This window comes from Ips typographus, linkage group LG2, assembly GCF_016097725.1.
Source record: "Ips typographus isolate SLU linkage group LG2, UJ_Ityp_2.0, whole genome shotgun sequence".
Classification (NCBI taxonomy): domain Eukaryota; kingdom Metazoa; phylum Arthropoda; class Insecta; order Coleoptera; family Curculionidae; genus Ips; species Ips typographus.
Genome location: NC_138423.1, coordinates 11177882 through 11194245, shown reverse-complemented (window position 1 = coordinate 11194245; position 16364 = coordinate 11177882). Strand labels below are relative to the sequence as shown.

At 35.3% G+C, this 16364-nt stretch overlaps 2 protein-coding genes across 8 annotated transcripts in view; one reads left to right on the top strand and one right to left on the bottom strand.

Annotated features, from left to right (window-relative positions):
* LOC145724509 (uncharacterized) overlaps nucleotides 1-16364 on the top strand; it is a 55450-nt gene that overhangs the window by 37046 nt on the left and 2040 nt on the right. For 4 of the 6 annotated variants that reach the window (XM_081972831.1, XM_081972832.1, XM_081972833.1 and 1 more), the window contains 10 exons: nucleotides 11916-12153; nucleotides 12519-13767; nucleotides 13824-14106; nucleotides 14380-14624; nucleotides 14677-14877; nucleotides 15037-15276; nucleotides 15331-15469; nucleotides 15528-15680; nucleotides 15743-16037; nucleotides 16094-16337. In XM_081972831.1, the coding sequence (XP_081828957.1) occupies nucleotides 11937-12153; nucleotides 12519-13767; nucleotides 13824-14106; nucleotides 14380-14624; nucleotides 14677-14877; nucleotides 15037-15276; nucleotides 15331-15469; nucleotides 15528-15680; nucleotides 15743-16037; nucleotides 16094-16337 (3266 nt within the window). In that variant the 5' untranslated portion in view covers nucleotides 11916-11936. The remainder of the gene's footprint in view (nucleotides 1-11915; nucleotides 12154-12518; nucleotides 13768-13823; nucleotides 14107-14379; nucleotides 14625-14676; nucleotides 14878-15036; nucleotides 15277-15330; nucleotides 15470-15527; nucleotides 15681-15742; nucleotides 16038-16093; nucleotides 16338-16364) is intronic. The other 2 variants (XM_081972836.1, XM_081972835.1) reach the window with 2 other exon arrangements.
* On the bottom strand, nucleotides 10444-11855 carry LOC145724513 (leucine-rich repeat-containing protein 23-like). Of its 2 annotated transcripts, XM_081972847.1 has the most exons (5): nucleotides 11678-11855; nucleotides 11442-11569; nucleotides 11209-11396; nucleotides 10752-11157; nucleotides 10444-10700 (listed from the first exon to the last, which is right to left on the bottom strand). In XM_081972847.1, the coding sequence occupies exons 1-5, from the start codon at nucleotides 11838-11840 to the stop codon at nucleotides 10491-10493; spliced, it is 1095 nt and encodes a 364-aa protein (XP_081828973.1). In that variant the 5' UTR covers nucleotides 11841-11855; the 3' UTR covers nucleotides 10444-10490. The 2 variants fall into 2 exon arrangements, with proteins under 2 accessions (XP_081828973.1, XP_081828972.1); XM_081972846.1 differs by having other exon boundaries at nucleotides 11442-11855.

Genomic DNA, 16364 nt, shown 5'->3' with positions numbered 1-16364 from the left:
ATACTTGAAGACTAACAAAATCAGTTTGACTTTGGTTTAATGCATTTTATACCATCATCATCAGTACATTTATGTCATTTGTAACATTTGGTTGTATGTTTCTGACTTAATTTTAGTCTAGTTTTAAATATGACAACCGTCCAAATCCTCTCAATAAAGCTGTAAAACCACAAAATAGTCTTACAATCCAGTATAAACAGTACCAAAAGTATTTTCTAGCTTTATATAAGTGGAATTTTGACAGTTATGACATTTGGCCGTCAGTTACATTTCTGTCCTAAACCTAGAAACTGTCAAATTCAGTCCTATGGAGGTACAAAACAACGAAACATACTTGAAAAGTAACAAAATCAGTTTGACTTTGGTTTAATGCATTTTATACCATCATCATCAGTACATTTATGTCATTTGTAACATTTGGTTGTGTGTTTCTGACTTAATTTTAGTCTAGTTTTAAATATGACAACCGTCCAAATCCTCTCAATAAAGCTGTAAAACCACAAAATAGTCTTACAATCCAGTATAAACAGTACCAAAAGTATTTTATAGCTTTATAAGTGGAATTTTGACAGTTATGACATTTGGCCGTCAGTTACATTTCTGTCCTAAACCTAGAAACTGTCAAATTCAGTCCTATGGAGGTACAAAACAACGAAACATACTTGAAAAGTAACAAAATCAGTTTGACTTTGGTTGAATGCATTTTATACCATCATCAGTACATTTTTGTCATTTGTAACATGTTTCTGACTTAATTTTAGTCTCTTTTTAAATATGACAACCGTCAAAATCCTCTCAATAAAGCTGTAAAACCACAAAAGAGTCTTACAATCCAGTAAAATCAGTATACCTATAAACAGTTATGACATTTGGCCGTCAGTCACAGTACTGTCTTAAACCTGGAATAGAAACTGTGAAATTCGATCCCATAGGGGAACAAAACAACAAACCATACTTGAATGTGACGTAAAATGTTATTTTATTTTGATGTAAATACATACCACAGACGTAGAAAAAGTATAGTCACTATAGTATTCTACACTCATGTAATGACTATTACTATAAACTTGTTAAAACTCAGTTATTGTAAACTGAACCAAAACACACCATTACAAAAAGGAATTTAGTAAGGATAATGTGTTCTAAATATACATTTAAAAACATTCAATAAATGTTTATTCAGCTACACTGGAGTATTTTGGTAAAGTTTTTATTTTAATAATATATTTTTTGCAGAAAGGAATATATTACAAGAAATATAAAAGTAAAGCGTAAGAGAAATGTGTTAATCAACAAAAATAAATTTTTTAAACAAAAGTTGAGGTTGCATATCTCCTCACTGAATAAAAGAAATTGAACCGAAAAACACCACCACAAAATTGCTTTATTTAGCTTATAATGTGTATCAAAATTGAAGTATCTATAAATAAGTGTAGTAGAGGAAAAAATTAAAACCTAATTTTTTCTGCCTATTTGAAATTTAATTATCCCAACAATGAGATCTTAAATTGAAAAAAGTCTCATAAACTCTCCTTTCTAAAATAACTAGAAGAATGCGCTGTTAAAATATTTTCACACAATTACAGGACACCCTGTATATGTCACTTGACCATTGGACTTTGCAGCCACCTGCTCTGAGCATTTTTTCGTCAAAACTAAAATATGATAGTAACAAAGTCTCAATTACTGTAAATGGAAATCTTGGTGAGACAAGAGTTTTATTTCGTCCTAACCTTGTAAGAACAAATAGGTTAATCTCCATTTGAGAATTTGAAATTTTTCTTTCTTGGTAAATTGTAATAGTAAGACTGTGGTAAAAGGATTTTACCAGAATTAAGTTTATTAACACCTGTGCACACTTTACATCTGTTTTGTATGTATAGACAAAGCTAAAATGTAAGTTTAATCGTCAGAACAGGTTAGTAAACAAGACGTGTGGTAATTGTGCGGTAACAGTGTATTAACCCAGCGACAGTACCACTATAGATGACCCGTTAAACAAATATCGATTACCTACTCGGAAGTTATATACGAATAGACGATAGAGTTCAAGCATCTTCGTGTTCAGAATTGAAGAAATCTGGTCACGGTTCAAGCCAACTTGAAGAGAACGGAGTACGGTAACCCCATGGCTTAAGGCCGGTTCAGAGAATCCGATTCAATGTCCGCCAGGTCATTTAAGTCCGTCTGCTTACTTTTAAAGTTAGATGGCCTAAAGTTCGAGATGTATGCGTCTAGTCACCACGCATTTAATTTGATCCAGTTGAATGTCGGTAATTAGGTACTCTACCAACTGTATTAGACAGTGTAGTCGGTTATTTTACAATAAATAGAGTTAATACTCGTTAGTCAGAACGTTTAAGAAAACATAGACCAGCTACTGGTCAAGATCTATATAAAGGTGTGGAAGCAGCATAAGTCCAACATAAAAAAGGCGTTAAATAAGCTCAAAAATAGGAAAAGCCTAGGTCAACAAGGATTTTGAATTGACATTTCCAACGCAAAAAATATTTGAACATTCCCGATGTATGGACAATAAGTACAACAATCCTGCTTTTTAAAAAAGGCGATCAGAAGTGCCTGGAACCTGCAGAGGAATAAATTTACTTGTGTCTTGTGTCACTCTAAAAGTAGTCACTAAAATAATAACGAGTGTAACAAACGAACGACAACAAGAGTTTAGATCGAGACGATCATGTACAGACACAGTGTTTTTTTACTAGACATATAACCAAAAAGTCTATAGAGTATAATAAATCAACACTCTTCTGTTTTATAGATCTAGAAAAGACGTTTAACTGGATATGCTTAGCAGATATAGTGCATCTCCTGTATGACAGACAAATATATTGAGTAGCATCATTCTTCATGTACCATCTCCATGTCGGAAGTTGGCTATCATCATTGCTATCCCTACTTTGGAAACTGCGGCTTTGAATAGGTTGGAAGACGTGTAGAAGTTCCTAAGCCAGCACTGGGACTCCGTGTGATATAAGTAGAGTAGAATTCTATTTATCGACTATATGTCGGATACGCATAAAGAGGTAGAAAGCCAAAACATGGCGAGAATTAGAGATCTTTAAGAGGTGCCAAATTCACGCGATGTTGTGGCTTCCTACTGGTTTGCGCACAAAAGGCCCAATACCAAGAATATGGTAGACAAATAGACCAACAGACCTCCTTCCCACAATCTTTTCCTGGATTATGAGTTGCAGAATCTCATACCTTTTACCTCTCATAACTTGTCCGAGATATTGCAGTTTTCCCTTTTTAACTTCATGTAGGATCTCCACGCCCTTTTCCATTCTTCTTAGGACCTCTACGTTTGTAACATGTTGCGTCCAGGGTATTCTCATCATCCTACGGTATGTGCACATTAAGACACCACTGCATCTAGGCATTGCAGGCAAACAGGGCTTCCCTCGTACCACTTCTCTTTCGAAACCCAAACTGAGGTTCGGCGATATTTTCTTTCAGCTTCTTATAAATTATACGTTGGATAACTTTGAGGAAGATCTTTAGTGTGTGGCTCATTAGGACTACTGAAATAACCGACTACAAGTAAAGATAGACAACAAACTCACAGAAGGGAGGGGGGTATACGACAAAGAGATCCACTAAGCTCATTACTATTCAATATCATTATGGATAAAATAATAAGACAAGTACGCAAGGAAAGAAGATATCGAATGAAAAGTCGAGAGATACAAAACCTATGCTACGCTGATGAATTGCAGTTTTGATAGCGGAACATAAAGATGATCTGCAGAAGCTTCTTTATACATTTAAAACAGTTTCTAAAACGCTCGGAAAGACCATATCAAGATCAAGACAAAATGCGTGACCACATCTGAAACACTTTTGAGAGTAAATTAGTGGTTGACGATTAGAGATGCAATTCAGATACTTGATTTGGGGTTTGATGTTCGATAATACAGGAACTCAGTAACCACTTTATTTAACAACAGAACAGAAGAAAATACATATAACTAAAATACAACTGAGTTTTCACTTGGCAACTACCCACCCTGATACCTTTGGTCGACCTGGACCATCAAGCTTCGGCGATATAGAACCAAGAAGTAAGAACACAAGCTATGAAAGCATAAATCAACGACGCAATATTTCGAAGCATAATAATTCGTAAGCATTTGAAAAAAGAAGAAAAACTTATCATTTACAAGACCCGAAACATAAAAAACAAGCCAAATTATGGAAACAACAGAGGCGAAGATAAAGAGATAGAATTGGAAAACACTACGGGGCAACGAAAGAAGGGACCGGGGGCGGATATCAGACAAGCTTTCCAGATCGAGAATATTAACTACTGAATGCTAAGTAAAAAAATTTAATAGAATGACCCTATGACACGTATAACACTTTGGGGAGGCGAAGCACAGCAAGGCCTCGAAAACGTTGGAGTGACAATCTACCTCCATAAAGCGAATTTCGATGAGGAACAGGTATTATGCCTAATTAGAAAAAGGAGGAATTTCAATACAACTTTAGGCGGATATAGACATTTTGATATCGGAAGATGCGGAAAACTAGTTACTTTATTCCAGTTTTATATCCTCTAGAAGGTAATCATGGACAAAGGTCTCTTGCTGCACAGAATAATTCCAATTCAAGTAGTATATTTCATGGGTGAGCAAATCTAATCAATATAATACCAAATCGCATAAACTGAGACGATGAGATCATGATGAATTTCTTAGCACATTCTAACAAAACTTAATTGGCTAACGGGGTGTGCTAGACACCTATAAAGGTACAGGGTGATTGATTCAATTTTGACCACCCCCTGAACTTCAATAATTTTGATTTTAGCAAAAAACGTTAAATACAAAACTAGTAGATATTTAGGTCTACTTTATTCTTAGATAAACAGTTATTATACAGGGTGTCCCAAATTTGAGTAACAAACCAAACTAATGTTTTTTTAAATACATGACCAACTTTTTATCCGATATTTGAATTCTACGTCAAATTCTAGGCCTAATTGATGTAAAATGTTTGTATAGATATTGAACTGTTTCCGCAGCAGCGTCCTTGATTGATTGAATTTTGACCACCCCCTTAACTTTTTTATTTTTGATTTTAGTTAAAAAACTAGTTGTAACAACTTAATTGTATATATTTAAGTCTACTTTACTCTTAGATAAACAATTATTATACAAGGTGTCCCAAATTTGAGTAACCAAATTAACCCTTAATCACATAGTCGAGGCAATATTGTTAATATACAATAAGTATAACAGATCCTGCTGCGGAAAAAGTTGAATATTGATACAGACATTTTATATCAATTAGGTCTAGAATTTGACGTAGAATTCAAATATCGGATAAAAAGTTAGTCATTGTATTTAAAAAAACATAAGTTTGGTTCGTTACTCAGATTTGGGACACCCTGTATAATAACTGTTTAGCTAAGAATAAAGTAGACCTAAATAATTACTAGTTTTGTATTTAACGTTTTTTGCTAAAATCAAAATTAGGGAAGTTAAGGGGGTGGTCAAAATTCAATCAAGCACCCTGTACATCTCAATTGTCTGATAGTCACTGATAGTCTTATCGAATTGATAACATATTGCGAAATATAGCGGGTAATTTCGTGGTTTAGTATCCAAGACCAGTTTGTAATAAAACTTCATTGAAAGCGCTCCAAATTATTCACATTAATGTGTAACTTGTATAAAAGAAAGAAAGTGAAACCTTGATCGAATACGAATCAGGTTCATCAAAGTCGAATACATTCACCCGAAACAGCAGCTGGGTAAAACCGTAAATAATTAAAATCGGGTAAAAGTAACACGAAACGCCCCTACCCAGAAGTGATACCACTTCGTTAATTAAAATAAACTGTGGGAACTTTAACATTTAACAAAATAACAAACATCACAATAATTAAACATTTTTTTCTACGAATTTATAATCGTTGTCGCTGTAATAAAACTTGATAATCCGTCATTGAAACTGTACGTGAACTTTTACTTTCACCATATTTCCCAAGCAGGTTCTTTTCAATGTCGATATTGTCCATTGTTAAAAGTTTGTCAGTGCGTTGATCTTTTGATCGGCAAATCGAAGATATTTTACCTTGGACCTAGAAAAGAACGAGAACGACCACTATTCCAAACATCTTTTTATTGGAATGGTTTTTCCTTTTAAATTTGCACTCAATAGCAGTGTCCAATGATGTAGCATCTAACCTTCAAACTGCATTTTTTTTTCAAACACTATATTAAGATAATACCAACTTGGTTAAAGTTGCAAAAGTAGCATTTACACCTGTTAGCAATTTAGATCTGCTCTAAATAGTTATTTTTGAAGCTCTTTTATTTAGGATTTGGATTTTCACTGTACTTTTGTACTGATTTTCTTAATTTATCCCTATACCGGCTCTTATACAGGGTGTCTAAAAAGTCTGGAATATTGCAAATATCTCGAAAACTGCTGATTTTATTTTTCTCAAAATTTGCGTCTTGTTAAAGTAAATAACAGCGCATGACGTGAGGGTGAAATGAGGTTCGCAAGTATACAGGGTCAGTCACAAAGTATACCAACTTTCTTAATTCAAACCTAACACACTGTATATTACTTCAGATTTTAAGAGTACTCATAAAGGCCAATTCAACGATATACAAATTTTTTTTTTTTAATATTTTTTTTTTTTTTTTGTACCTACCTATAACAATGATAGGTGTAACAATGACAGCTAACGTCAATATAATGTTAAATTTATTGGCAAATTTTCCTATTACTTAAAATGGTGTTTTTGAGTGAGACGGAAAAGACTGAAATCTTAAGTATCCTTCTCACTCAAAAACACCATTTTAAGTAATAGGAAAATTTGCCAATTAATTTAACATTATATTGACGTTAGCTCTCATTGTTACACATATCATTGTTATAGGTAGGTACAAAAAAAAAATCAAAAAAAAAAAAAAATAATTAAAAAAAAAAAATCGTATATCGTTGAATTGGCCTTTATGAGTACTCTTAAAATCTGAAGTAATATACAGTGTGTTAGTTATACAGTTGTTATACAGTTAGGAAAATTTGCCAATTAATTTAACATTATATTGACGTTAGCTCTCATTGTTACACATATCATTGTTATAGGTAGGTACAAAAAAAAAATCAAAAAAAAAAAAATCAAAAAAAAAAAAAAAAAAATTAAAAAAAAAAAATCGTATATCGTTGAATTGGCCTTTATGAGTACTCTTAAAATCTGAAGTAATATACAGTGTGTTAGGTTTGAATTAAGAAAGTTGGTATACTTTGTGACTGACCCTGTATACTTGCGAACCTCATTTCACCCTCACGTCATGCGCTGTTATTTACTTTAACAAGACGCAAATTTTGAGAAAAATAAAATCAGCAGTTTTCGAGATATTTGCAATATTCCAGACTTTTTAGACACCCTGTATAACCTGCTACTCTACAAAAATATAGAGATATTCCTAGACGAGGAAGCAGACACGGGCTAGTCCTAGGGTTAAGGATTTAAGAACTTTTTAATTATGTTTTTCTTGAATACGTAAGTAAATATTAGTAAATTCCATAGTTTAGCTTTGAGGCTTTTGATTTGGCATGTACCGAGAATTTGAGCTAAGAGTACTAATTTGCCATCACCCTACAATTCACTAGGCTTTAATTCAATGTTGCCAGGTCTACCTTTAAAACGGTATATCTACCGTTTTTGTAGTTCTTCTACCGTTCTCCTGTTTTTTGTATGTAATCTACCGTTTTTAATTACTTTATTTTTTATTTTGCCAATTGTCACGTGACCGTCTAACTAAATAGTGTTCTACAATCACATGACAACTGTGACTAACGTCAAAACTGTCAAACCATGCTCAAAAGTTGCAAAAATCAGGATTTAAAAACGTTTTCTTGCAGTATTTCATATAAAATGTGTTTCTGAGATTTATGACAGTTATTTTGCCAATCGTCACGTGACCGTCTAGCTAAATAGTGTTCTACAACCACATGACAACTGTCACTAACGTCAAAACTGTCAAACCATGCTCAAAAGTTGCAAAAATCAGGGTTTAGAAACGTCTTCTTGCACATGACTGCCTAGCTATATTATCCTTTAAAACCACGTGATAAATGTCACTAATGTCAAAACTTAAAAAACTATTATTAATGAAAAAATGAAAAATCTGTATTTTTGAAGTACGGTTTTTATAGCAAGAATCAATGAATAAAATGTTTGACAACTATTAAAAGATACCCTGTATAATAATGTAAAATGAATGAATTTATTTTGATCTACCGTTATCTACCGTTTTTTGACTCATTATTCTACTGCCATTAAATATTTTGACTTGGCAACGCTGGGCTTTATTCCTTTCATTTGGTTCACCGGTACAATAATTCAGTTTTTCCACTACTAACATGATAAACATATCATTTTTGACCGATTAGTAACTTGAGAAATTCGTTTTCTCTACCTTAATGGTCATTGTTGACCTAGGTCAAAAATAGAGTCTAATCTCTAGTTCTAGTCTGGCACAAACAACAAAAAAGGAAATATTATTGACCTAGGTAAATAATAATGTCATTGTCTATTAAGATATATGAAATATACTTGACTTGACAAAGAGAGATTTAAATTTTCAATAAAAGGGCCATCAAAAATTATGTATCTAATAATGTAATCTTATGTCTTAAATCCCTCGTCGCTTCACTCATCGGGATTTAAACTTGACATATGGTTAATAAAAGCTTCTGTCTAAACTGGTTAAATATACTATTATTGACTTGAAATATTTTTAATTTCCATTTTATACTGATGACCTAACGTAAACAGTCGAAACAAAAATACAGGAAACACCCTATTTTGTTTTTCAAACTTGTTGATAGAGCAAAAATTGGAAATTCCACAATGATATTAATTGCCTGGATTTGTCGATCTTGTAATACTTTAAATATTGGTTTTGGGTGTGTTCAATTTATCAATTATTACGTCTACCACCATAACAAAGAGTAAATTGGCTTTATTGCCACTTAGTAGACCCTATATAAAGAGTCCTTATTAAATTACGCTGTATATTTGAGTTGATAACATTAAGATAGGATTTGTCAAAATTAGTCCAGGCAACAAGCCCAAAAAAAAGCATAAAGGGAAATATGTTCTTGAATCACAATTTTTGACTGCGTAAGTTTGTTTGGACTAGCTAGGAGATGAAAATATCAAAAGTCCCCGGCTGTAGCCCTTTTTTCGGGCTTTTTTATATTTCGGAAACTATGTGTTCTACCGACATTACCATTTTATACAACATAAAAGCTGATGAAATTTGCTAGCTACAAGTTTCACTTAGTCACATTTATCGACATTTTTTAGTTTTCGAGATATTCGCTGACCTTAAAATTCAGGGACGTGTTGCACTTTTCAATAAACAAACTGTGATAAATACCATAAAAAAGAAAGATTGTCAGTTAAAATACAATGAAACACAATTTCAGTCAATATTTACGAAATCTGAGGGTCACGGCCCTGAAATTTGGTGTGTAGCCAGTAAATTTACCATAAAATCGAAGGACGTTTAGAATTTTTTCCATAATCAACTCAGAACTGTGATAAATTCTTTTGAAAATGAAGGAAAGTCCAGAAATGCAATAAATCGCCATTCCAGGTAGTATTTTTGAAATCTGGGTTGCCACTATACGGACATGGCCACTCTATACAAAATGAACGCTGAATAAGTTTTTCAGTATCTTGTATGTAGTTTTCAAAATATCTGCTCTAGAAAGTCGCGGTAAATCGCGTGGCGTCTGTCAGGCTTACAGACATTTAAGAGCGGATATCTCAAAAACTATAAATGATATCAAAAAACTTAACTGTGTGAAACTTGTAGCAAATTTAATCAGCTTATATTATGTATAAAGTGATCATATCGGTAGAACACTCAGTTTCCGATATATAAACAAAAAACTGGAAAGTGAGACTTTCAAAACCCCTTCACCCTTATGGCTTAAGGGCATACGGGCAGGGACTTTTGGAAATGTTAACCTCCCAACTAGTTCAAAGTTGCGAAATCAAAAATTGTGTTCCAAGCATTTCCTTCTATATCTTTTCGTTAATCCGCTTTTTTGAATTAAAATGTTCATCATCTTTAACTATTTTGATGCTAATGACATAAAATTACTACTCAAAATTAAGTATTCAGCCACACAACGTGAAATCTACTATAATCTTTGACCTAGGACTCGTGCTAAACCAGACACCGAGTCCACAATTGTTTCATTAACGTAAATTCCCATGGTTAGCGTTGTATCTACCTTTGTAGTTAAATTTTCCGGTTTGCCACCTGACAATAATTATTGACCTTAAGACTGGCAGTAGATTTCTCACACGTATTTACATCAAAGCTCCTCTACTATTGGTTCCAACAGACACTCGACCAAGCATTTTTCTCAGGGTAACCAGCATGATTAAAACTTATTTTATTTATTTTGTATTCTACATAGTAACATTTCTAGTTATCTTCTTCCTCAATCCTGGGATCGTAAGTATCAATTTCTTCACCTTCATCTTCAGAGTCTCCAATGTCTGTTGTGTATGTGGTCGTTGGTGGTTCAGTCTCCTCGTCACTGCTCACCTCACCCATAATTTGATCCAGTCTTTTATCTTTAACTAGGAAAGCCTCGTCTTTTTCTTGCAATGATACTAACTCTTTATTGATTTTCTGTTCAGTAAATACTGTTTAAAAATTCGTCCCACTGTAGGAAAGAAATACCTTCAAGTTGGGTAGCAGCACTAACACGCCAATTCTAGTGGGGTCAAATCCAGGCTTCTTGAAATCCGGTCCGTCTTCACCGAACGCTTCTTCGTCGTCCACTTCAGTATCATCAACCCCTCCTTCTCCCTGTATGCCTAAAATTGTGGGCTTTTTACCTTCCATTGGATTGCCCGTGTACACCAATATTTCCAAACTGGGTAGACAAGCCAATTTTCTAAACTGCCTGAGCTTCATTATGTTGTTACTTCTTAAGTTTAGGTAGGTGAGTTTGGTCAGAAACTGTGTGAAACCGTTCAGTTTCCGAATGTTGTTATCTCGCAAATGTAGGGTGGTTAAGTTAGTGAGCTGGCTAAGGTCGTTCAGTCTGGTGATTTTATTTTGGGCTACAAATAGTCTTTCAAGGCTGAAATTCAATATCTTTTTTATGATTTGAATTAATGTAGATTTAGTAAACCTTTGCGGGTAAACTCCGTTCAGATCCATTAAATGATTGCCTTTAAGATCCAGTTCTTTTAATTTTGGTAGTTTCTCGTTATCAAATTGTGCTGTGAATATTTGGTTAAACTCCAGATTCAAAGTCTCCAACATTGGTTGTAAAATGTCGTAAGTTTCTTCAATTTTATTTACATTCAAACTCAACACCTACAAAATCATCACAGATTCAAACTAATTAGAAGGTTCCCGTACTTGTAGGTAAGGAATTGTGTCCAATGCAGCCGATTCCACCCTATTCCTGTCAGCTTTCAGCATTATTAAAAAAGGCATATTAGCTAAAACTTGCAATGCTTCCAGATTCAACAAATTCCCACTCAAATCTAAAAACAACACGTGCTTAAAGTTTAGTATCACAGACACATCTGTTAATTTCTTGTCGGTTGCGGTAATCATTAAGTAAGCGTATCGGATGCCACTCTCGTCCTTGCCTAGGGTATTTAAACACTTGGAAGCATCTTCAAAGGTGAGCTTTTTTTCCACTATCGGCACCTCAAATGGCACAATAAAATGAGCGGAAGGCGGTTTGTAAAATGGATGATCTTCCGCTGTTAAAAACGGTCTTGGAGACTCGCCAAATTCTCCTTCAGCCATAGTTCAACTTCTTCCTGACACTGACGTTTAACCTTTTAATGTCTCCAACTTCACGCTGGTATATTTTTTTTGCAGCGTAAATCTACCTGAACCAGGATGTCGTCAGCCATTTGCCAGAACTTCGTTCAAAACGCCTGGAAGAAAGAACTTTGTTCGAATTGCTTCAAGTCCAAAGATGAACATGCTGCACCACCAAAACCCAAGCTTGTGACGTTAGTTTCGAGTAGCGCAATATCAGGAATAATCAGAGATCCTAAAAAGCCCAAAACAAAACTGAATGTTAAGTTTACTCAAGAATTAACACAATTCATAGGTAAGTAGCTCAAGATGGAGTTTTATTAGTGAAAACATATGACCAGTGTTTTATTCAATTTATTTTCGTTAGTTGGGATTTTTGTCTCCTCTATGAGCCTTTTTGGTGTGGTGAGACAAAAACTCAACCAAAGAAAATAAATGAGTAACTCCTCTCAACCTTCTTAAACATCGAACATACTCCTACATAACTTTTCTAATGTTACATATCTTTGCTACTCAAATTAGACAAGAATAGCAACACATTTTGAATGATCCCATAATAGTAATAGTAAGTAAAAGTAATAATAACCAAAGAACTAGCGTAACATATCTTTTCGCTTATAAATTTATCTTGCTTTTAACTACATACTACAAACATTGCAGGTTATGGAGGTGAATCCTGGTTGTCTGAAGAAGAAGTGATTGAAGAAGTGACGTACGATTCTGAGGATAATGACATTGATGATCTTCTAACCGATTCGGATGAAGAAGATCACATCAAGGAAATTCGAAGACTGACTAAAGAAAACACAAATTTTAACACTGTCTCCTTGGGTGATGTGATTGAAGAAAAGAAGAGCTACGCACACTTAATGCTTGGTAAACCTGTCGTAAACTCCGAAGGTAAAAAGCAAACCCTTTTGGTAACCGTAACGCCATTTGGTGAAGAAAGTGGTGGTCCTCGAAAGTATGTAAACAGCCGGTATTCCAGCGTTGCAACCACTAACGGCAACGACACTAAAGCTCAACCTAAAGACACTAAAAACAGTAACGTTTTAAGTGTCTACAGCAGCAAGAACGGAAGTGACAATGTAGCAACTGTAGACAAAGAAGAGAAATCTTTACTTGATGAAATATCTGAAACGTTAGAGAAAAGCAACAACTCTATACTTGGAAGACGCAAAATTCCTGTAAGAGAAACCGAAGAGTCCTCTTACGATATTAACAATAAAGAAAATATAAGCAAAAAAGTAGAGTCAGAAGTTACCAACAAGTCGGAGCGAAAAACCACCTTAACCAGAACTCCAGCTTTGAAAAGTAGAGATCTAGAAAAACCTATTCTCTATCAAACTTCCACTGCAAGAATTGAGCTGCTAAACTCTAAAAACACAAGATTATCTGCACCAATGGAAAGAAAGCAACCAGAAGAACTGAACGACAAAAACAACAATAAAGAAGTAGTTAACTCACTAAGTGAAAGTGACCAAAGTCTTCCAAGCACAATCAATTCGACTGCAGACTTTATTGCAAATGAGCGAAGTGAAGAAAGCAAATCTGAGCAACCAAATGAAGAACTGCTAGCTCAAAGTCGGGAACAAGCAGGAAAACCTGATGGGAGGGAAGACCCCAAATCAGTAGAGCTACCAGCACTACCACTAACCCCACCGCCAACGCTAGAAAACCAGGCATCCTTCTTACATCCCCAAGCAAACGGCATCAATTCTACCGGTAATACCACTTCCTATCACCCTCCTTTATACGAAAAACCTAAAATTCCAGTTAAACCAGCTACAGTGCTAATCCGTAAACCAGTGGCTTCACCAAACATCAACCAAGTCTACCAAACCCTACCATTAACCACGTTCGTCAAAGACCCACTCTCTAAGCAAGACTCTGTTGAAAGCGACCCTAGGTAATTATATACTATTAAGACACTTTTAGCAATGTTGAGTGGTATCTAAAATGCAGGATGAATAAGAGAAGAGCGCCACAACCTCCAGAAGAAATCATACCTACTGAAGACATCAAGCAGCCTAGTCCACCATTATTTACCCGGAATTCTACAGTTATGTCTAATGGAGATTCGCCGGTAGTTCGAGAGAAGGAGAAAAGGGGGAGAAACGAAAGGGCGAGTTCTTGCACACCCAAAATTTATGTGGCCACTGGGACTCCTCCAGCTAGTACAGAAAGTGATTATGCCACTCCTTCTCCTATTCCAAGGAAGAGTTTGTCAATTTCTAGTGACAATCTGGTAAGTACGCAAAAAAAAGCGTAATGTTTTCTTTATGATCTCATATATAGGATTAATTTAACGAATTGAAGTGCAAATTATCAAATCGAGTATAACTATCGCTCGTTAAGTAAGACTGTAAGACAAAACATGAGAAGTTGCTACATACCGTCCTCTCATCACGCTGTGAAGACAGTAATTATATTAACATCCAAAAGAGCAGGAATTTTGCATCACGTTAACATTTCAGTGATTTCATATCAAGTTGACCATAAAACAATAATCTAATTCAAGGTATCCACTGATGAGAAACGAAAACCGAAAGGACGATTCTCACTTCGCAAGTTCTTAAGGATGGGATCGAGCAAAGAACTACCACGTTTGGCTGGTGATACCCTAATCACTGAAGATATACACGAAACGCCTAAACCTAGACCGCGGCTAGTGATTGTACATCCCAGCGAACTTAACGGATCCAAAGTGGAAGTGGTGGCCAAACCGGACCAAATTGACAATTCAATTTGTCCTAATACTGAACGGTATTCTTAGTGGTTTTTGCTGGTCCAAAGGTGTAATTTTAACTATTTTCAGGTCAAGCACAAAAGCAAACAAACCGCCTCCACCTCCAAGGAACTATGACAACTGGAAGCCTCCAGTCAGTTGTCCACCACCTCCCAAGAGCACCGAAATTCTCAATAAACAGAAAGCTCTGTCTCGAAGCAGCTCAAATTCGAGCACTGGCAATGGAAAACCAAAGTCTGAGACGGTTTACGCTAATATTGGGGAAGTCAGGTAGGAACATAATTAAACATTATTTTTTGCGGCCTTCTTGTTGTTTGCAACACTATGTAAGGTCCAAAGCAGGACAAATGACCATATCGTCATCATCTAACTTTCTGCACATGCAGTCTGTTTTTGTAGGTTTCTGTATACCAATAATTGACATTTCAGATCTTCTATTGTTCCAAATAAACCGGTCCGAACTGCTAGCATGAGAGAAAGGGAGGCACAGCAACAGAAACAAATGAATCAGAAAAAGAACCATTACGAGTCGATTGGAAATGGCAGATTGAAATCCTCAGAAAATGTTTACGATTACGTGAATGGGTCAGGAAACCGATCTAGCAGTCCAAGTAGCGATTCTAGCGGCAAAAATAGTCCTAAAACGAAGAATGCTAGGCTGAATAAAAGGTAAAATTGAAGTTATACGTTTCTGGAAGTGATACATCATGAAATATTCTGTAGATCTGAAAGCTCAGTCGACGTATCCGGCGAATATTTCAAGTACGGAAATATTCCTAGAAGTATGTCGCTTACTTATTGCGGAAGTGAGACGGAATCGGAAATATACGCCCCGTACAGTTTTTACGGGAGCGAAACTGAGGTTTGTTAACAAGGTGATATCAATAACCATTTGTTATAATGTGTGTGTAATGTAATAGGTGACTGAAGATGACCATGATTGGATTCAAAACGGTCGCACCCACAAACTTCGATCGCGGAAAGGACGAAGCATCGTTCACAAAAATCTGGAAGATAACTACGGTGCCGTAATTGTAGCCAATCACGAAGCCCTGGCTCAAGTTCTTGAAAATGTATGTTCCAATTTAGGAAAAAAACTGGACTACTTTCACTGTTACTATTATCAAACTTATAGATTCAGCAAACTGTATACATACAACCGGCGCTTCGAGGATTAAAAATGTGTTCCAATCTTCGTTTAATGGACTTTTCCCTTAAAACTGGTAGCCCACCAGTCAATGTAGGCTCGAAAACCTTTCATCAAGCATTGTGGGGCGCCCAACACGTTACCCTCATGTTCAACACGGGTATCAGCACTTCAAGTGCCTTAAATCTAGGAACGTTCAACTTACATTCAGTGACTGATTTTAGCGATCTAGTTCCGTGTGAATATTGTCCAAATGAGAAACAGAACAAAAAGCAAATTCAAGGTGTTTATATTGTTGTAACTCTCATTGAGTTTGAGTTAATGATGACGTTATTGCAGCCACAATTTCTATCTTGCCTTGGCTTCAAGTTCACACCATACAATCATACAGTGAACACTTAAAAACCAACACAAACCAAGAAGAAACCTGGAAGGATGGATTCTTCATAATGCTTCAACTGGTTAACGCTTTGAAGATGTTGCAAGCCCAAGGGATTGAAGAATTGCCGTTAAGCTTGAACAGTTTTATATTGACCAAGGAAATGGACAGGGAAGCTCATCACAGATTATCAATCATTCAAGGGTAACCTGCACCTTAATCCTTTTAATT